The sequence below is a fragment of the Nannobrachium achirus genome (assembly GCF_963921795.1).
Source record: "Nannobrachium achirus genome assembly, chromosome: 22".
Taxonomy (NCBI): Eukaryota; Metazoa; Chordata; class Actinopteri; order Myctophiformes; family Myctophidae; genus Nannobrachium; species Nannobrachium achirus.
This window is the reverse complement of record NC_137829.1, coordinates 12,341,030-12,363,865: the sequence shown is the minus strand read 5'-3', so window position 1 is coordinate 12,363,865 and position 22,836 is coordinate 12,341,030. Positions and strand designations below refer to the sequence as shown.

The window sequence follows — 22,836 nt, the reverse complement described above, 5'->3', positions numbered from 1 at the left end:
GTTTTCCGACTCTAGTGGGCGCTGGAGAGGAGACGGCTTTTCGTGACGGCACTTTTGACACACGCACGCGTTCACAGAGACCTCCTCTACCACACCACACTCTCCGCTAAGCGGGAGAGGCGGCATTGCAAAATTTGATGGCCGTCCAGTGCAGCCAGGCACTCAAAAAGTCCTCAAATGGCGCCGTTTTCCGACTCTAGTGGGCGCTGGAGAGGAGACGGCTTTTCGTGTCGGCACTTTTGACACACGCACGCGTTCACAGAGACCTCCTCTACCACACCACACTCTCCGCTAAGCGGGAGAGGCGGCATTGCAAAATTTGATGGCCGTCCAGTGCAGCCAGGCACTCAAAAAGTCCTCAAATGGCGCCGTTTTCCGACTCTAGTGGGCGCTGGAGAGGAGACGGCTTTTCGTGTCGGCACTTTTGACACACGCACGCGTTCACAGAGACCTCCTCTACCACACCACACTCTCTGCTAAGCGGGAGAGGCGGCATTGCAAAATTTGATGGCCGTCCAGTGCAGCCAGGCACTCAAAAAGTCCTCAAATGGCGCCGTTTTCCGACTCTAGTGGGCGCTGGAGAGGAGACGGCTTTTCGTGACGGCACTTTTGACACACGCACGCGTTCACAGAGACCTCCTCTACCACACCACACTCTCCGCTAAGCGGGAGAGGCGGCATTGCAAAATTTGATGGCCGTCCAGTGCAGCCAGGCACTCAAAAAGTCCTCAAATGGCGCCGTTTTCCGACTCTAGTGGGCGCTGGAGAGGAGACGGCTTTTCGTGTCGGCACTTTTGACACACGCACGCGTTCACAGAGACCTCCTCTACCACACCACACTCTCCGCTAAGCGGGAGAGGCGGCATTGCAAAATTTGATGGCCGTCCAGTGCAGCCAGGCACTCAAAAAGTCCTCAAATGGCGCCGTTTTCCGACTCTAGTGGGCGCTGGAGAGGAGACGGCTTTTCGTGTCGGCACTTTTGACACACGCACGCGTTCACAGAGACCTCCTCTACCACACCACACTCTCCGCTAAGCGGGAGAGGCGGCATTGCAAAATTTGATGGCCGTCCAGTGCAGCCAGGCACTCAAAAAGTCCTCAAATGGCGCCGTTTTCCGACTCTAGTGGGCGCTGGAGAGGAGACGGCTTTTCGTGTCGGCACTTTTGACACACGCACGCGTTCACAGAGACCTCCTCTACCACACCACACTCTCCGCTAAAAAGCGTGGAGGGCCGTCTACTGCGTCTACAGCCAAGCTAATGACATAGTCACCCTATGTGCCCGCTCGTTCATCCATTTGGCCCATTACTGTTACCATTACTCTGGTTAGCATAAAGTGTCCATGATGTGTGAATCACCCACTCATTAGATAATGATTAGATTGCTCATTATATAATGGGTGGGTGGGGGTCAGGCCTGGAATGTCGTCATTTTAGGGGCAAGGACACTTGGCCTTTGGTGTTGTCCATTGTTTGAGGGCACAAAGGCCAAATGCCAGGGCAGGAAGGCCATCAAGTAAAACTAAATTTTAGTCCAAGAATTGGTTGAATTTAAGGGTTAGGGATGATAATCTAATCTGCAGTGAAATAGATAAATTATGGTATTTACATTTTGATCGATGCTCAGCCCTGCCACCAATCAAAGTCACTGGATTGGTTTAAAGAGGGGGTCCGGAAGTTAAGATTTCAGACACTGGTGTCTACATGACAAGAAAGAGACACAGGTGTCTACTGATGAGAAGGTGGTAGTGTCAGCTGGGGCATTAAAGGGGAAGACCACCCATTTTCAATATTGAAATATGTCATTAATATACTTTAGAGGAGTTGTGTGGAAATAGAAAAAAAGTTCCCCCTCTTCTGTGTTGCCTAGAACTGGAGGATTGATTTTGGGGTTTGTATTGTAAATTACAACTTGATGACATCACACGTTGTACTTTACAATACAAACCCCAAAATCAATCCTCCAGTTCTAGGCAACACAGAAGGGGGGGAACCTTTTGTCTATTTCCACACAACTCCTCTAAGGTATATTAATGACATATTTCAATATTGAAAATGGGTAGTCTTCCCCTTTAAGGCCACTGTGGCCTCACTGAAAATGGGACTTGTCTAGAGTCTGAAAATGGTACTTTTCTATGTCTAGCCACACTGGAAGGCCATCAAATTTTTATTTTAGACCTCTCCCGCTTAGCGGAGAGTGTGGTGTGGTAGAGGAGGTCTCCCCGAACGCGTGCATGTCTTCAAAGTGCCGACGCAGTGAGCCGTCTGCTCTCCAGCGCCAACTAGAGTTTGAAAATGTCTGAAAATATCACTTTTTTGAGCGGGTGGCTGCACTGGAAAGCCATCAAATTTTCATTTTACACCTCTCCCGCTTAGCGGAGAGTGTGGTGTGGTAGAGGAGGTCTCCCCGAACGCGTGCGTGTCTTCAAAGTGCCGACGCAAAGAGCCGTCTACTGTCCAGTGTCCAATTTGTAAAGGCTATGCACTCCAGTGAACAGCATTTATCTATTTAGATATATTGTTTGTTATTAAAACTTTTTTTTTTACACATGAACATATTTTTTGTTATATGGCTTTGTTCAAATGCTTAATTTATATTTTTAATGAGCATATAATTTGCAAATTCAACGTTTTTCAATGGAATTAATTACGAGCATTTTATTTTGAAGGCGAATGCTTCAAACCGGAAGTCTTATATTTGCTAGCTCTGACACCGGAAGTTCTATATTTGCTCAGTTCACGCTGCTGACACATTTTCACTCGCTAATCACGAGACCACCGTGCTGAAAACGTACTTCCGGGAAAAGTACTTCGAGCATGCGCAAGAATAAAGGATCCAGGGACTGTTGCCTTTTGCTAACCTCGCCTACCACCTGGCGGAGGAGGTGTGTAATTGTTCTAGATTTTGGATGCACCACAGGCCAGGGTAACAGCCTAACATTGACTATTTTGTCCAAAAATGACCAGTATCCCAATACATACAGTAGCCATCATGGCTACTGTACTCTATGGTACGTATCTCTGTGTACCATAGAGTTATGAGTTATCTGTGTACCTAACATGACATAATATATATGTCCTAGAAATCATTACAGTGGGTGTAGGCTTATGTGATGAGCAATTGTGAAATCTGTTCTTGTTTACATTCCATTCGCATTCATAGTTCAAGCTAATTCCGAAACGACTACAGAAATGCTTTAATGTAGTATGCTTGAAAAAACTCATTAGGCCTACCAAAATGAGTGTGTGGGCTGATGACCTTTAATCTGTAAATACTGTTCTGATTATCTGAGGTAAAAAACATAATAGATTGAGACTTGCACTGTCTATAAATCATGTTTCAGACTATGGATACACAGACTCTCTCTGACTGTGTGTGTGTGTGTGTGTGTGTGTGTGTGTGTGTGTGTGTGTGTGTGTGTGTGTGTGTGTGTGTGTGTGTGTGTGTGTGTGTCAACAAGTCAACAAGTGCACAAATATTGTAGTAAATTAGCCTATTTATTTGTTGTTCAACACTTACATGTTGACTGTTGGGTAGAACTGCTTTGCTTGACGTGTTACCTTTTTTTTCTTTTTTATATTATTATTTATTTTATTGGGAATTTGACAGTTAAGACCCGGAAGTCCTATTTGTTGTTATCGTGTAGTACTTGAAGGCAGCTTTGCTTCACGGTTATCGATGCAGGCCGCAGACAGACAGACAGCATAGTAAAAAGACAAACATGGAGAAGAAACCTTCATCTCGGCGTGTGAACAACGACGTGCTGGAACCAGCGGTCACGCTGTGTAGATCGGGTATAGCACTACATATAGCTGTTTGATTCTTTTGCACACGAAAACACTTTATGCTAACTTTAGCTTAATGGTTAGCTTAGCAGCTAATGCTAACAGCTGTTTGACACAATCTGCTGACGTGTTAAATATTATTATGAATAATATTATAGTCTGCGATTATAAACGATGACTTAGGAACATTTGTTCAAAAACAAATGTCCTAGTTATTAGTGATATAGTTAAGCTCAGTCTGCTCGGGCCCAAAGACCAAATGAAAGCCTTAATTTATTATTATTTATAATAGTAATATATATTTTTAACAGTGAAAATAGCCGATCTACAATCACAAAAACTGTAATATGATGAATTATATAGCTAGGACATTAATTCATGGGGGGCAAACAATAACATTTGAAATTACATATTGAGGTGCAAATGCTTATGGAGATATGTTTCTGTAACAATTCTATTACTCGTCATCATACATTAAATTGAGCTATGTGTCCTTTAGTGACAATGGTTATAAGTGCATTACATTTAGTATTAGGGCTATTTGTTGCACAGGGCAGATATGGCAAAGAATTTAAATATGCAAAGAAATTACTGAAATTCTTAATGCTACTATTAAATATATTTTACACTTTCAAAAAAGCGTACAACTAGAACTCGTCGTTTAAGCTTGTAGATCAACTTTTTAATATACAGTAGGCCTATATTAAAAGTGTGTGGAAAAATTGTCAACATTAAGTGTTTGTGTGAAAATGATTGTGATTATCTCAAATAATTGCAATTAGACGTTTATGTAATAATTATGACAGGCCTATATATTCTGCGTCTCCTTTAGTGATACATGTATTAAAGGAGTAGTTCACCCCCAAAATGACTTTTTTTCTATTGATTACTTATGCCATGCAGAGTAGAGTTCAATAATATTTTTTGTTTTTTGTCACATTCCTAAGACAAAAATTTGTAAATAGTAAATTTACCCCCATTGATTCCGGATGGTGACCCGTTTCGAAACGGGTCACCATCCGGAACGAATGGGGGTAAATTTATTGTTATCAAATTTTTGTCTTAGGAATGCGACAAAAAACTAGGGATGGTCCGATCAGGTTTTTTGGAACCGATCAGCGAGCACCGATCACAAAAGTTTGATCACCCGATACCGATCAATCACCGATCCGATCAAGTTATTATTTATGTTGTCTAAATGTTAATGTTTTAACTTTAATTCATTCATTCACTCATGAATTCATTTATATATTTGCCTTATAGTTATTTACCAGCATTACTATGTATTTATTATCATAGCAGTAACTAATTATTCCTTCAGCACTGTGGAAATCAATACCCCAAAATAGCCTCAAGTGGGCATACTGAACGGCTGGTTGATCGGATGCACCGATCGGATCGGATCGGTGAATTTACCTTTTGATCTAAACCACCGATTATCGCCGATCACGCTTTGATCGGCCCGATCCGATCCATTGCCGATTGATCGGTAACATCTCTACAAAAAACAAAAAATATTATTGAACTCTAGTCTCCATGGCATGAGTAATCAATAGAAAAAGTCATTTTGGGGGTGAACTACTCCTTTAAGTGTAGGCCTAGTTATATGTGTATTCCTGTCACCCTTAGTGCCAATGATACATTGAATGTAATGTATGTCCTATTAAACCAAAATAAAGAAGGAAAAAAGAAATAAAGGAGAAAAACGCTCCATTCCCCTACAAGTGAACACATGTGTCTTGCAGGAGCAAGCAGTGAACTATGCTCGGGATGAGACCGCTCCGTCTCTAATACAACAATACGTCGGGCTCATGAAAACCTACATTGTAACTGTAACCACAGCGACCATTTAATAAAAATAATTACAAAACACCAGTACCATAGAACATTGTGACATTTTTAATGCGTTCTGCTGGCCCAGAGAGTTCAAATGATACTTTCACGCCATATATTATAATGTGGATCCCTGCTTCATTTCAGGCCAGTCAGTGGAGTCCAGCCTGCAGGTGGAGATGAGCTCTCCAGAATCAGCCAGGACCATTTCTATTAAACAGGAACCTGAAGAATACCTGGACCTCAGTAAGTTTGATGCTCTCACGCTTTCTTTATTTTATTCTGTTGTTATGTTGTTTTTCATTGATTGAATACATTAAGAGTTTGCACAAAGTACAGAGGTACAGTTATACAATAATCCTAAAAGGACTTTCCACTGTAGTCCTGCGTATTCCGATTCATTAAGATATGATGATTAATTATGGAAGCAGTAAAGGTATATTTCAGGAAAAACACATGCCTCTACAGTGTGTATTCCTGTTGCAGCACAGGCTAGATGAATGACATTTTGGCAAGCTATGGTGAGGGTTCAGCACCAGGTAATAGAGGTTCAGTTGCAGTTATACATTATATTACCAGTAAGACTCCCTAATCGGGAGATAAGCGACCGTTGGTCGCTTATCTCCTGTCACACTGCTGACATCAGTATGACATCACACCGTACACAAATGACCCTTATATAAGACCGGCATTATCTACCGACAGATTAGTAACAAGATGTCAAAATCGTTGAAGGTTGAATCTCCAGATATGGAGATAACCAACACGGAGATAACCGACAAATCTCACTAAGTCTGACCTCACAAGCCCCATATTTGGACACGAACAACATATAACTCCATATATAGAGACATAGCTGCTGACATCAGTATGACATCACACTGCTGACATCAGTATGACATCACACCGTACACAAATGACCCTTATATAAGACCGGCATTATCTACCGACAGATTAGATGCAAGCAGGATCTCGACTCTGACACAACTCATCGGCTCATAAGCTGGTTCTCCCTCCATATATGGAGATAACCGACGAATCTCACTAAGTCTGACCTCACAAGCCCCATATTTGGACACGAACAACATATAACTCCATATATAGAGACATAGCTGCTGACATCAGTATGACATCACACTGCTGACATCAGTATGACATCACCCGTACACAAATGACCCTGACGGCACACACCAAGCAGTGTGATGTCATACTGATGCGGAGATATGAGCAGGGCAAAGGTGTGACGTGTGACCGACGGACGGACGGACGGACGGACGGACGGCCGGTGGAGGTTTTGATACTAAACTGCAACCTGACGGTCGCAATTAACCCCTTTCTTACTTATGCTTTGTAACATGAGAGAATACAAAAAACACACTTTGTTGATACCTACCTTCACTGGACATTAAATGATCCATGTTGATCTAGTCGTTGTTATGCATGGAATGGTGAATGGTTCAGCACCACGACGATGGACAGCGACATGGCGTGATGTGAATCAGAAGTTCTGGGTCACAACAAAAATCATGCAAAATACACATATGTAGCAAGGTTGACACCGCTATACAACGAGGGGATAGCGACAGACACAGCTGAACATGGAGACAATGCTGAAATGCCTTTTGTCATCTTGCTAGCACCATCAGTATTGAACCAGGTAGTCTGGCACTCTGTTCTCTTTGGTAACAAAGGGAAAGCTGATTAGAGAGAACAGTAACTGTATTTGTGGTGAAAGAATTAAAAAAAAACTTTCTGTTGTTTTCTTGAGAATAGATGATCAAGGTAGAGAAAGAGCAGAAGATTAAAGTAAAACAGGAACAAAATTGATTCAAAAGTTTTTTTTTTCTCTCCAGCCACGGACAGAGATCAGCATCGACAGATCGATCAAATGTTTGAAGAGGACAGCGATGAGGAAGATTTCCATGGATTCACTGACTCGGGTATGGAGGAGAATTGTATTAAAAGTAAATGTAAAAAGTATCCATGCTTTATATTCAGGCATTCTGCCAGACCAGTTCAAACCCAGTGCTCAACCTTGAAGTATATAGGCTACCACAATGGCTGCTAGGTGGAATGAAAAATTTGCATGTAATTCGTAATGTACCTATAATATGCTGTTTTGACATTATTCCATAAAAGACAGGATTTTACCATTTGACCAGCACCATGGACAGAGACACAAAGCAAGGGTTTCCTACAGAAGAAAATGTTGTTTAGGTCAGCAGTTCTCAAACCTTATGTCAAGGACCCCCAAATGAATATGTATTTGGCCACGGACCCCCATCTGTAAATATTCTGTGCTAGGGACCCAATAAAAGATTTTTGTTTTGAAAATATTCCGTATTTCTATTTATTTTTGATAATAGCAGATCTACAAGCTCACAACGTGTTACATCTTGACATGTTGTGAGTTTGTTGGCCATTTTCAAATGGCCTTTGTATATGGGTGAAAGTGGTTAAACTGATTTTGTAGCATTTTTCTGGAGACGCCCTGGAACCCCCCAAGGACCCCTGGGGGGACCCCACATTAAGAACCACTGGCAAGTAACAGAGGGGGCACACATTTTATCGATACCGGTGCTAAACCGATACTCTTAGTACGAATAAAAGGCACAAAACAATGGTATAAATGATTTGCAATCAACATTAATTAACATTGACCACAGAAGTTCCCCACTGTAGTTAGGCCTATTGGCAGGAATGTATTTGTTGGAAACTTGGTATGATGCACAATTGTACTACTGGGGACACTTAATAAAGTAACACTGGAAGGCAGCTAAAGTTGTTAATCCTTAATGTTGGTTATTATAATATTTATAATAACCAATATTTAGGAGATCTACAAGCTCACACAGGGTCTCCATGGAAGTCTTAAAACAAAGTATTCAATTAATTTATGTGAAAATAAGGCCAAAGGACTTTAAAAGACAAAAACAACTGAGCCTGTCAAGTTACTTTATACGTACACAAAATTTATCGAAATTGACCTACTTTGTATCGAAATTACAAGCTTTATCATGATTCTATTTCATTTTGCTAATCATGCGGATGTCCGAGGGAAGGCACGAGGTGCTGTTCTTTATATGTGCATTCTGTGTGTTCCTGCTTCTGATGGGGATTTAATTTGCCACAGCTTAGTTGACAGAAATACCTGGTAGTGTTGCATTGTTCAGCCCAGTCTGTCATTACATTTCATTTCCCCATCTATCACAAGGTAAATATAGGTAAAGACACCAACGTCATTTTCGCTATCTCGCAATTCCAACTGTCAGATTCGTCGCACCATGGGTGCCAAACTGCAGCCGGAAGTTCAGTAGAATGCACTGGAGTCTGTGGAAGCCTGTGGAGCAGCCTGGGAGCAGCTCATGAATAAACACTATTTCTGAACAATTGAGACCTTTATAACATACTCAGCTCAGGAAAATAATTGTTTTCTGCTGTGTTGATTTTTGATGTGTGCACTGTGTCATTTTATAGCCGTATCTAAAGAGCAAAAAGTATGTTTCTAAACGTGCCAAGTATCGCAAGACTATCCACCGTTTCCTGTCCGGAACCAAATCTCGCGATACAGACACGATTATTATTTACTGTCATTGTTATTTCATTATGTACTGTGCTCATCGAAAAGCAAGTGATTGTAAAAATACCTGTGATATGTTTTCTTTTATATTCCTGAACAGATTATATGACAAGGGTCTCAGTCGTTCATAAATAGTGTTTCTTCCAGGTTTGTTCATGAGCTGATCTAGCCAGCTCCTTTCACTGTCACGTATTTCATCGCACTTCCGGTGCGAGTTCTGGCACCCATGGTGAGCGTCATGGTCGGACATGGCGCCTACCCCGTTGTCATGTGATATCCTTCCTTCCATACATTCCTTGGTCTATCAGGTAAAAGGATGACAGCCAACCATCCCAAACTCCCACATCATTTGGCCCACGACCACAGTAAGGGTGACATCGACTTGCCTTTTCAGTGGTGGAGAACACTGGATTTAAACTTTTTTTATCCCACGATTTTTTTACTAATTTTTTCATCCAGTGTCAATTGTCTATTGTAATCCTGGGCGCTACACTCCCTCTGCCAACCTGGGGAGAGCAACGGACTGACCTCATGCTTCCTTCTATGTATGAGGAGTCCAAGCTTCTTTCCACCTGGCGGGGGAGTTTCCCTGGTAGGATATACTGTAGCATGTGGAAGGAACACGTTATTCCAACCAGTTCCTTCTTTTCCCTCCATCAAACGCCCCTGGCTGGCCAGGGGGAGGTAGTATAGAGGGGGAGGCTCTCTCCATTCCGACATGTCGCCACTCCGAAATTGACTTCTTATTGTCGGAGTGGCGACACTCCCATGGGCCTAAGGTTTAGGGTTAGGGTTAGAGATAGGGTTAGTGTCGGAATGGAGACATGTCGGAAAGGAGACATGTCGGAGTGGAGAGATGCACTCGTATAGAGGATTACTGCGTGTTTTTTTTTTTTGCAAGGGTACCTACCCTAGGGGACACAGGGAGAACATGCAAACTCCACACAGAAAGGCCCTTTTGCCAACCCCACCTAGGGTGCATTTAAACATTTAATCAGCGATCTAATTAGCTAATATGTGATGATGTCAAGTAAACCTACCTTGAGCGTGCATATCATTATATTCTGAAACTACCCCCACAGAAGCTGTGTGAGGTGAAAATGCGAATTTAGCAATTGTAGGTGTAAAGATTATAAAGATTCCGTAACATCATGGCATATTTATCTCTAAAAATGTGCAAGTTTTCAATAAACAAGCTGTCAAAGATTAGCATCCAGGGTCTCGCTTTCTCCACCCCATGTTCTGGACTTTTTTGCGGCTGTGTCCTTCAGTCTAATCGGTACAGCAACCGGAGCGTTGTTCACTATTGTTCAGCAGTGAGCACTTCTCCTCCTCTCCCCCCAACAATAAGTGTGTGTGTGTGTGTGTGTGTGTGTGTGTGTGTGTGTGTGTGTGTGTGTGTGTGTGTGTGTGTGTGTGTGTGTGTGTGTGTGGTGACAAAAAATAACCATGCTTCAAAAGCTCACAGCGCGGCACCGTACAACCGACGAAGTATACATTCACTACTAACTGATACGGTCCCGCCCCCTTTTCAGACTGTTTGGAGAAAGACCTCGTGACCCACTGTAGCATAATGTAATATTTCGGTGTGTGACATAACACCTTAAACTAGAACGGTGTGCTCTTCCTCAAAGTGCAAATCTCCGCCAGGCCAGGTTGTCTACCTATGGCTTGCAAATTTTGGAAGGTAATGGAAAGAAAATCTAGTGTACACATTTGTACACTCTCAGAGTCATTGTGGTCCTTGAAATTGCAATGTTTGAGAACCGCCTTTGTATTTGTATTAGATTCTCAGATCCAGCTCTATATTTCACTGATCAGAGCAATGGTCACTGAGTCATGGCTATTTGAAGTGTTAAATACTGCTTACCGATGCACTTAAAACCTGGCATGTGCATCGCTGAGCAGCCAGGGGAGTGATGTACTATTACTAGTACAAACTGTATATTAGTAGTACTAAGATGGAGCCAATGGTAAAACCTTTTGTCTTGAAAATACATCAATTATCAACTTTAAGAATTGTAATGAATACAACCTCATACATTTATTACTTGCGCCAGTACTATTTTCGATGCAGTTTGTTTCCAGCTATCTGTTTCTGTTCGACAGTACAAAGGCAGGGCCTATAGCCAGTGGCATGAGGGAGCAGCGTTCACCAACAAGTGTGACCTGATATAAATAACAAGTTGCAAGTTGGCAACTTGCCCATCCACATACATACAGACAGCACCAAACATCACCGATCACAGTACTTGCGCCTAGTTTCCTCTTGTATGTGTGTCATGATCCTCCAGATTCTGGCAGGAGTCTAAATTTTAAGGTTTGATAAACATGAATGATTAACTTGAGGTTTAGAAATGGAGCATTTATTTACAGCAAAAGTTCCTCCACCTACGACAGCTACATAACAAGAAACAGTGTCTGAATTTAAAATGTGAATTTAGTTCAAACATTAAATGTTTTACTCTAATTGTATCTTTCCCAGACTTCCTGCCTCTCCCTGTGTGTAAAGTGGAGGTTTCCCCTGGTCAGCAAGAGAGGAGCCCTTCAGATCCACCACAGATTCCAGAGGAACAGGATGAACTATTTCAAAGACCAGTGAGCGCTGATGGGTCAATGTTGACATTAATAGCAACTAAAAGTGAAGATGATGATGAAAACGGAGAGACGGCACCTCTAGCAAGCACCTCAACGGAACACATGAAAACACAAGCGTATATAGAGTACTGGGTAGCATCACAGCAATCTAGTGATGACCAGCTCCTCTCCTCACACTGTTCTGAATCTGACAATGAAGACAGTGATGATTGGGAGGAGAGCAGGGAAGGTCAGTCAGCTTTAAACACATCGAAATCAGACACGGCAGAAAAGAAAAAAATTGATTGTACAGTTTGTAGCAAAAGCTTTAATCGTAAGGACAGTTTGAAGTCACATATGAGGACTCATACAGGAGAAAAGCCCTTTACTTGTAATGTCTGTGGAAAAGGCTGTAGTCTCATGGGTGATCTAAAAACACACATGAGGACGCATACAGGGGAAAAGCCCTATACTTGCACATTTTGTGGTAAAGGCTGTAGTCAAAGTGGTCAGCTAAAAGACCACATGATGACGCATACAGGGGAAAGGCCATTTAGTTGTACAGTTTGTGGTAAAGGCTATAGACAAAAGAAACATCTGAAGACCCACATGAGAAATCATACAGGTGAAAAGCCCTTTACCTGTAACGTTTGTGGCAAAAGCTATACTCAAAATGAAACTCTGAAGACACACATGAGGATTCATACAGGGGAAAAACCCTTTACTTGTACAGTTTGTAGTAAAGGCTTTGGTCGAATGGATCGTTTAAAAGACCACATGAGAAGTCATACAGGGGAAAAACCCTATATCTGTAACATTTGTAGCAAAGGCTTTGGTCACAAGAACCATTTGAATAGACACATGAGGACTCACACAGGGGAGAAACCATATTGTTGTACAATTTGTGGCACATGCTGTGCTCAAATGGGTGATCTGAAAAGACACATGAGGGCACATACTGGGGAAAAACCCTTTAGTTGTATAGTTTGTGGCAAATGCTGTAGTAGAATGAGTGATCTAAAAAGACACATGATGACTCATACAGGAGAAAAACCCTTTACTTGTACAGTTTGCGGCAAAGGTTGTCTTCAAAAGGGTGATTTGAATAAACACATGAGAATTCATACAGGTGAAAACCCCTATATTTGTACGGTTTGTAACAAAGCCTGTAGTCAGAGGAGTGAGCTGAAATCACACTTGAGGTCTCACACAGGGGAAAAGCCTTTCACGTGTACAGTTTGTGGCAAAGGCTGTAGTCAGAAGCGTACGCTTAACGAACACATGGCGACGCATACAGGGGAAACCCCCTTTAGTTGTTCAGTTTGTGATCAAAGTTTCAGTCAAAGTGATCTTCTGAAAACGCACATTATTTCTCATTTTGAGGAAGTAAGCTCTTAATTCACAAGTGTTTTGGTCAAAATTCCTTTGAGCTTTCATTGAGGATTCATTCATTGAAAAGCTGTTATTAAAATAAAGGCAAACAGGCCTTTTTCATTCAATCCATGTTAACTGCGATGATTTTTTAATGTTTTCTTTTTTCTTGCTTTGTTATGTCCATGAATTGAATACCAAGGACTTCCGATGTAAACAAGACCGTAAAAGGACTGCTTTGGGATGCTCCTTTTAGGCAGGGTGTTTAACTGTACTTGTACTGTACAATTTCTTTTTTATTGTATTGACTATACTTGTACTGTTCTCCATTTTTGTCTAATAAAATATTCAATCGATCAATCAAACAAAACACTTGTGTGAGGTGTGAGTTTGTCCATATGTGGTCAAATAAAATCTGCCAGTGAATCATTGTATTATTATTATTTATATCCATAATATTCCCTTTAAAGACACATCCTACACTATCCATGTATACAATTCCCACAGTTAGAATGTTTTTGCGACAACAACTATGTTGTTGTTAATTGTACAGTTGCAAGGCTCTCACAGAATTACACATGTAAAAAACCTGTTAAGACTTACTGTATGTAAATGGTTCAAACTGGCAGTGTGCTGCAATTGTCCTTATACACTGGGAAAGACCTGAATAAATGAAATGAAAATGTGATACCATTATTTCTCATCTAGCTATTCATTTGGCCTCATTCATACAGATTGATGGTTTTATATGCGGTGAAAAATCCCACTTAAAAAAAAAAAAAATGCTTTATCACTGCATTATATTCACATCCATTGTGGATGTATTCATAACAAACAGCAGTTTAAATTAATCGCAAAAAATAAATGCTCCTAGTGTATAAGATGCACATGACATTTTGTGAGGGGCACAGTGGCGCCTGCAGTCGGTAGCGCTTTCGCCTCACAGCTAGAAGGTCCTGGGTTCGATTCCCGCTGGGGACGCCATGGCCGTGTTCTCTCCTCCACGTCATCATTGCCCTTACCCTAGGTGGGGTTGGTGAAAGGGCCTTTCTGTGTGGAGTTTGCATGTTCTCCCCCTGTTCCCTAGGGTAGGTATACCTCACAAAAAAACATGCAGTAATCCTGGTCTATATAATGCTTCCCCCTGGCCAGCCGGGTGCCTTTTTTTTCCATTTTCTGAAAAGGAACAGTTTTGGAGATACAGGGTTTCCACCAGACAGCGTCAATGATTTTGTCATTGTAAAATGAAACAGCACTTGTTCCGGTATTGTTCACATTATGATTATCATCATTAAGTAGATAATGTAGATTTCTAGAATTATAAGAGTGTGGTGTGTTCTACCGTGTTACGCTATACTGTCCCAATGAATTTGAAATACATCATATAACGTCTACTAAACATTTCATTTGTGACCACGCACCACATATATAGGCATGAGCCTATATGCGTGCATGCTGTGCATGTGTATGGTATACACATACAAATAAATAAATAGGAGTGAACCAATTGGTATTACCTTTCTGTAATTATATTGCACAGATAAGCAACCTGTAGAATTTAAATGAAATGTAATGCATTTCTTTGTTTGACAGGTAACAAAGAGATCTTTGCCTTTACAAAACAACCCTATGAAGATGTTACAAGTACCGGGCTAGAGCACCCATATAATTATCCTGAAAAACAAGTTGAAATACAGGAGAAACGGTGAGACAGTGAAACGTGGCATCTCTTTCACTGAATTCACTCAGTTACGATTTATTCACATTTCACATTCATCATACAGTTTACATTGTCCCTTTTCTTATTTAACCAGCATACTCTACTACTGCATGTTTATTAATAATTAATAATACATCCAAAACAAAACAACACACTCAAGTCTGTGTCATTTAAAATGTGACATTCATTTCCAAATATATTTGGCTAATTCTTGCATCATAACCCATTAAGACAGGGAAAGCATCTGTGTGATTTTAGATTTTCGTGTAGGCTATAAAAAAAATAGCAGATATACAAGCTCACAGCGCATCAATTGGTGATATTTTTGAAAAAGTGTGAGAACTTTTGTGAGGCATTTGCAGAATTAGCTTCAGGTCTAAATGGGTTAAATGCATTCGAACAAAGATACTTAGTTCTAAGTATCATTAGGACATGCATACAGGACAACAGGAATATAAAATAAACATATTCAGTGTAGCACTTGTTCCTCTATTGTTAATAGTGGTTATGGGGCAAGAATATTTTCATTGTTAAAGGAATGAACACATCTTTTGATAATATTTATGTAATGATATAGCACACAAACAATCTGTAGCAGAAAGGCCTTTATTGAAAAGATATTGAGTTTATCTTTTAATAATAATATTTTTAATTTGTATATTATTTGTATTGCACTTTTCATTCACAGGGAATCTCAGAGTGCTACATGGTCAAAACACATAAGCAATCATAGAAGATTAAAAGCATGGTTTAAAGAAATGTCAAGTACAAAATGATATTGCTGACAGTAACACTGTTACAGTATCATTTAATTATAATTTTTAACTGGTATAATATAATTGAATTGTAATTTTGAACTGGTAACTGGTATAATATAATTTTATTATGCATTTTAACTGGTATAATATTGGTAAATATGGTATATTTATTATAATTTTTACCTGTTATAATAGAAGAATTCTTTGCCTCGACAAAATACCTCAATGAAGATGTGCAGGTACCGAGCTACAGCACTCACAAGCAGCTATATAATTATCCTGGAAAAACAGGTTGAAATACAGGAGAAATATTGAGACAGGGAAATGTGTATTTTCTTTTACTGATTTCACTTATGATATAGTTATGATATATTCACCACAAATACACATTCATCATGTACTGTTTGCATTGTTTGTCTATTTTCCTTTTTTAACCAGCATGCTCTACGACTGTATGTTTCCTTATGTTCTTAGATCATCCATTTTATTGCAGCCTAAAGTTCACAAGGGCTTCTTCCACATGAATGCTCATATCTCCACTTCTCCAAATGGGTCTGCCAAAAACGTAACCAAAATGTATTGAGTAGTCTCATGTATCTTTACAGACTAATTTATATACCCACAGAATGTGCCACAAACTGTACAAATAAAGGGTTTTCCCTAAGCATGGGTCATATCTTTCAGATGACCCATGGGAAACCCCCGCCTTTGCTTCACATCTCTCTTCATATCTTCAGGTGTACATTTTAACCAATGTATTTGCCACAAACTACAACTAATGGACCTTTTTCACTGTGTGCGTTCTGATGTGTTTTTTTAGATCACACATTTGACTACAGCCTTTGCCACAAATTGTACATGTAAAGGGCTTTTCTCCTGTATGAGTCCTCATGTGTTGTTTTAGTTGTCCCCTTTGTCCACAACCCTTGCCACAAACTGTACAGGTAAAGGGTTTTTCCCCTGTATGAGTCCTCATGTGCGTTTTCAGGTCACTTTTCTGACCACAGCTTTTGCCACAAACTGTACAGGTAAAGGGTTTTTCCCCTGTATGATTCCGCATGTGTTGTTTTAGCTGTACCCTTTGAGCAAAGCCTTTGCCACAAACAGTACAGGTGAATGGTGTATCGCCAGTATGAATCCTCATGTGTGTTTTTAGATCACTCAATTGACCACTGCCTTTGCCACAAACTGGACAAGTAAAGGGCATATCCCCTGTATGGGTCATCATGTGTCGTTTTAGTTGACCACTTCGGATACAACCCTTCCCACAAACTGTACATGTGAAGGGCTTTTCTCCTGTATGAAGCCTCATGTGTTCTTTTAGATGACTCATGTGAACACAACCTTTGCCACAAATTGTACAACTAAAGGGTTTTTCCCCGGTATGCGTCCTCATGTGCATTTTTAGATCACTCCTTTGACCACAGCCTTTGCCACAAACTGTACAAGTAAAGGGCTTTTCACCTGTATGTGTCTTCATGTGTTTCCTCAGACAACTCCTATCACCAAAGCATTTCCCACAAACTGTACAAGTATAGGACTTGTCAGACTTTTCCCCTGTATGAGTCCTCATGTGTGATTTTAGATCAGTCACGCCTTTGCCACAAACTTTACAAGTATAGGGCTTTATGCCTGTATGAGTCCTCATGTGTTTCTTCAGATAACCCTTTTGATTAAAGCTTTTGCAACAAACTGCACAAGTAAAGGGCTTTTCCCCTGTATGAATCATTGAGTGCCTCTTAACATTTTCTTTCAGATTAAACATTTTGCCACAAACTGTGCAACTAAAGTGTTTTTTCAATGATTTCAGGTCCTGGGACAGCTTGTTGCTCAAAATGTGTCCCTCCGCATTTTGTGTCTTGTGTGATTTCGGTGTGTTTAAAGCTGGCTGTTCTTCCCTGGTCTGCTCCCATTCATCACTGTCTTCAGTGTCAGATTTAGTACAGTGTGAAGAGAAGAGCTGCCCATCACTAGTTGATTGTGATGCTACCCAGTTCTCTATACAAGCCTCTGTTTTCTTGTGTTCAGTTGAGGTGCTGGCTAGTGGCTCTGTATCTCTGTTTTCACCACCATCTTCACTTTTCACTGCTATAATTGACCACCAATGACCCTCCTCAGGTGGTTGAAGTAGCTCCTCCTGTTCCTCTTTAATCTGTGGAGACTCTGGTTCCTCCACATTTTGTGTCTTGTGTGATTTCAGTGTGTTTAAAGCTGACTGATCTTCCCTGGTCTGCTGCTCCCACTCATCACTGTCTTCAGTGTCAGATCCAGTACAGTGTGAAGAGATAAGCTGTTCATCAGCAGTTGCTTGTGATGATACCCAGTTCTCTATATAAGCCTGTGTTTTCATGTGTTCAGTAGAGGTGCTGGCTAGAGGCCCTGTATCTCTGTTTTCATCATCTTCACCTTTCACTGCTAGTAATGTCCGCATTGACCAATGAGCCTCCACGGGTCTTTGAAGTAGCTCCTCCTGTTCCTCTTTAATCTGTTGAGACTCTGGTTCCTCCTGAACCAGACTGGGGCGCCTCTCCTGCTGTTCAGGGGAAACCTCCTTACATACAGGGAGGTGCAGGAAGTCTAGGCAAAAGATATGAGACAAAACCATTAAATGTTTTAACTTTAAACATTTGCAGGCAGTGTTTCCTTGTAGCTGTGGCAGTTGGATGATCTTCCGCTGTAAATAAATGTTTATGCTCATACTGTATGTTACAGACGGCTGCAACCATGGAAATTGAACACTGTCTCAGTTTTGTACTGTAATGTTCAAATCATTTTGCATACATTTGCACTTGGCTTTGTTGTGAACAGTAAGGGTGTGACATACAATATAAATGTGCAATGTGCATAAATGTGTTAAGATATTACCAAAGTGTAGGGGAGCTGACCAAAAACATTTGGGTACAACTATACTGGTGCAGCCAAGTGAAAATGTAAACCAATGTGAAAATGTCAGTCTAATGATTAGACTGATTAGCCCTCTAGTGTCAGTTATATGGCAGCTAGATTATTTGTTCCATATTCTATTCCCCATGGCATTAGATATTTAGTAGTTTAGTATTTAGTATACCGGTAGTTCTAAAAGTTTGTATTTTGGCTGAACACATTTGACATAAAGCACAGTAATGGCATTTTGCTGCAGGGTTGCTTCGACATTTTTGATCTATCGTAATTTAAACTGTGACTCACAACGTTGCTTGGTCTACTGGTTTTCGCGTATCAATTGCACAATGTTTCTCTTAATCCATAGTACACAACAGCAGAAATGTCAGCGTTGTGAAATGTCTTTTTGGCAGGCACGCACACTGTGACCTGTGTCACGCATCTCAACCTGCCATTGTTGGTGCATCGATTAGTTGATAAAATTGATTGTTAAAAGCCTGAACTCGCAATTATGTAATGGCCTCTCACTGGCTGTGGTCTTCCAGATGGTCAGCTTTTTAACGGCTGTAGAACTTGTTGTTTTTAAAGTTGGTCTTTTAAAAAAAGGTTTTTGGAAGATTACATGACTGATTAATGATGATGAATGATAAAACACGAGTATGGGTGAGCAGTGGCTGTGCATTGTTGAGGAAATATATGTGATGGAGAGATTTACATACAAACTCAGGATACAAGAAGAACTGTTCCTTGAGAAATGGGAACAGTTCTGAATTCTGAACTGAACATGTAACCCAACAGTATGACACCACAAATGTTTAATATGGACTACAATGTGATAGTCAAAATGATGTAAAAATGTTGACCCTGTGACGTTATGTACATGTGACAATCTGCAAATCAAAATTAAGTTAAAAAGAAAAAAAAGAAAACACGAGTATGGGGGGAAAAAATCTATATACACGCCTAGTTTGCATTGATTTTAGAATAGTTATGGGGTGCTGTTAGGCGCAACACTGAGTGGCATACCACAAGCAGGGTCAACCTTATTTTACCTGAGAGCCCTATTTCCCTAAATTTAGGGATTGGGGTTGGGATTAGGGTTATGGTAGTGGTTGGGGTTAGGGTTAATGTTGAGGACTCTTAGGGCTGAAGGAACATAGGGCTGAGGAAACACACAGTAGGTACGCTTTTAATAACAATAAACTAATAAAATAAATATCGAAAGAGCATGAAACTTACTAATGTCCAGGAGGTCTTCAGGTTCCTGTTTAATAGAAACAGTGCTGGCTTGTTCTGGAGAACTCATCTTCTGCCGACTGGCCTGTAATCCACAGATTGGTCTGTAATGAAGTAAAAGGATAGGCTTTGATGTGACATGGGTTGTTGATGAAGGTTGATGATGTCTCCAACTTCATTAAAACATGATTTTAGTGCAAAAGGGTGACGAATGTACTGTACAAGACAGTCGAAAAAGCCGATAAAGTCCTGCCTTTCTAATGAAAATAAATAACTCATTTTAACTGTTTAACAAAATATTCATCTAATACCGTGAATGGGTATTAAATAACATCTCTAATACAAATAAATTATGATTATTGTTTTGATCAACGTTTGCCTGTCACCTCTCATATGGCACCCCATCAATACAGCATGTAATTGTGAACAAACTCTTATCCAACAATAACAAACATATTCTCAGTTTTGGGTCTGAATGGGTTGAAAACCACTGAACTAGTATCCCGAATGGCTGTGATATTACATAATTTCATGACATGAAATGCAATAATGCATGTAATATCACAGGCATAGGGCTACGGTTTGATAGGAAAGGGGACAGGACAGTCTGGACAGGACAGGACAGGACAGGACAGGACAGGACATTCACTGCACTGCACTGATACAAGGTCAACTAAACTAAGAAAGATGTTAGGCTTTTGTTTAAATGGGGATCCATTTTTTCTCTATTCATACAACATTAAATAAATGACAGACAAATAGGGAGGGGAGTATTATAGCCTGCTACTCACCGCTAGTCTAATAGGCATCAATTGTGTCGGCAGCACGCTGACACAACAGCTTCACACTGACAAAACATCACGCTGCTGACATTACTTTTTCCAAAACGACACACAATATCTTCCCCCAAGTCACACCACCGGCCGATCATTTCAGAATAACACTTTATGAGACATTTTCCACCGCACTCTTTGTTCCCCACCCACCACCATGAAAACCGATACGAGATAATTGTTGTTGTTGTTGTTTTACGGTGGGTTATTCTGTTTCCAAGCCGTGATTCAGCAATACCGCACTAGTTCCGGGTGAAAGTGATTTGCACACGCGCAATGCCAATGAAGCGTGATTATGGATCCCACTGGGAGATGGATGGAAACGGCTACGGCATAGAGCGCTCGTTTTCAGTTATTGTCCACGACATTGCAAGCGGCGCGAAGGCCAGCGGACCTTGGTCCTGCTCTTCGCGCCCGAGCGCCGCAGGCGCGAGTGCCCGCGAAGAGCGGGCCGCGCCGCGCGAGTTACGAAGCCGTGGTGAATGCAATCGTTAAGCGCACGATAAACGCCATGATAATTGGGTTTTGGTGCACCTCGCGCGGTCCAAGTGACTACAACGGAGCGCTCCCTACGTCCGGTTCAGCCAATCACAAGCTTCAAAAATGAGTCCAGGGCGTGGTTATCCATCTTTCCCAGTGGGATCCATAATCACGCGCCAATGAAGTATCCATAGACCGTTGCTCTTCGCCACCTGGTGGAGGAGGACTGTCACTGAACAACAGACAGATAGCCTGAAGAGGAGCTGTTTTTGACAACCCCTTTAGCTGAGAGAGAGATTAAGCAGGGACCCCCTCTACATAATTGTATAGTGTGATGCAGATTTTCATCGATTTCATGTACAGTATGGATTCATAGACTTGTTTGACAGCACTGTCATCAGTCTATGTTGGATTCGTGTTTTTAGTTAACTTGACCTTTCACTCTGTAGGCTACTTAGTACTTACTTGGTCTGCTTTTTCTTTTTACCTCTACAACAAACCTATTTGCCGAAAATAGCCGATTGGCTATTTTTGGCTAAAGTTCTCCTCAGAATAGGGATGCTAGGGTTCAAGTTGTTAATTTAAACGGACATGGTAAATAATCTATTTTAAATGTCAATTCTAACAACACACAATACAATAACAGCAATAGGCAAATTGAAATGACATAGACCTATAGGCTATATTTCTCTTACACCTTTAAAGGCTCCATATAACCCAATCAATATTTTAAAATTATTTAATTCCTGAGGCCCATGTAGGCCTAGCCTGGCTTGCCCAGACCATATCGAGGGCTTGGAACAAAAAGGGCGTAAGTGCCATTTTACATTTTTTTCACAGGACAGCTTTCTATTGATTGTAATTATTTAATTTAAATCAATATGTTTTATCAGTCTATACTTTAATACAGATTAGGCTTCAATGAATGTATTTCAAAATATACTTTTTAATGTTGTTTTTAATTAAATAATTACAATCAATGAAAAGCTGTCCTGTGAAAAATAAAATGTAGACCTAAATGATAAGCTGGTTGCACACTGCTACGTTTTTCGGGCCGAATATCGGAGTGAATTTCGGAGCCCCCAAATAAAAAAATCAACCTCACTTTATGTCAGTCACGTTTGCACACTGCCGCCCGTTTCGCGCACCACTCGGTCCCTTGCTCTCTCTATCTCTCTCTCTCTCCTTGCCCTGAAAAACGCATTTCGCAACGAAAAACGCAGCAGTGTGCAACCACCTTTAAGCCCTTTTTGCTCCAAGCCCTCGATATACTAATCTGCAATCATTTACAAGAAGTCTACACAATTAGAGAATGTAGAATAATTGTTATTTTGATCGAGGTGGTTAGGCCTATTGAGGCTGCGCCCTGGCTGGACATCGTGTGCGTGCGCGTTCCCACGCCACGGTCCCCATCTCTCTGGCAGGTTGTGGTTGTGAGGCATCAACTGTCAGCATGACAGCAGCAGTCTGTTGTTGCGCAATTTGCGCATGTGTGATACCATAGAGTGTGATACACGTGGACTAGCCCTGAATACATGACGGTCACATACGACCGTCAGGTATTCAGGGCTACACGTGGACTAAGTCAAATAGATAGATAACGGTCAGACTACAGAGGTAGTCGTCGGCTCAAGGCTACGTGTTCTTTCTTGTTTTGGGGAACTAGACTGCGGCGAGAGAGAAAAAAATGTCTCGTCAACGCGTGAAAATGTGTCAAGTAGAGTCTCTACGGCTGTGGACAAATGAATACATGACGTCGTTGGGAGAGGAGATATTGTGTGT

General features: G+C 41.0%; 1 protein-coding gene across 1 annotated transcript; it reads left to right on the top strand.

The window, feature by feature from the left end:
* Nucleotides 1-3,669: 3,669 nt before the first annotated feature.
* LOC308308223 (uncharacterized protein) lies at nucleotides 3,670-17,914 on the top strand (the record flags this gene model as incomplete). The annotated part of the gene is made up of 5 exons (XM_080753587.1): nucleotides 3,670-3,795; nucleotides 5,767-5,865; nucleotides 7,473-7,559; nucleotides 11,685-12,026; nucleotides 17,826-17,914. Exons 1-5 carry the CDS (start codon nucleotides 3,723-3,725, stop codon nucleotides 17,912-17,914), a joined length of 690 nt encoding a protein of 229 aa, XP_080609713.1. The 5' UTR covers nucleotides 3,670-3,722.
* Between the last annotated feature and the right edge of the window lie 4,922 nt (nucleotides 17,915-22,836).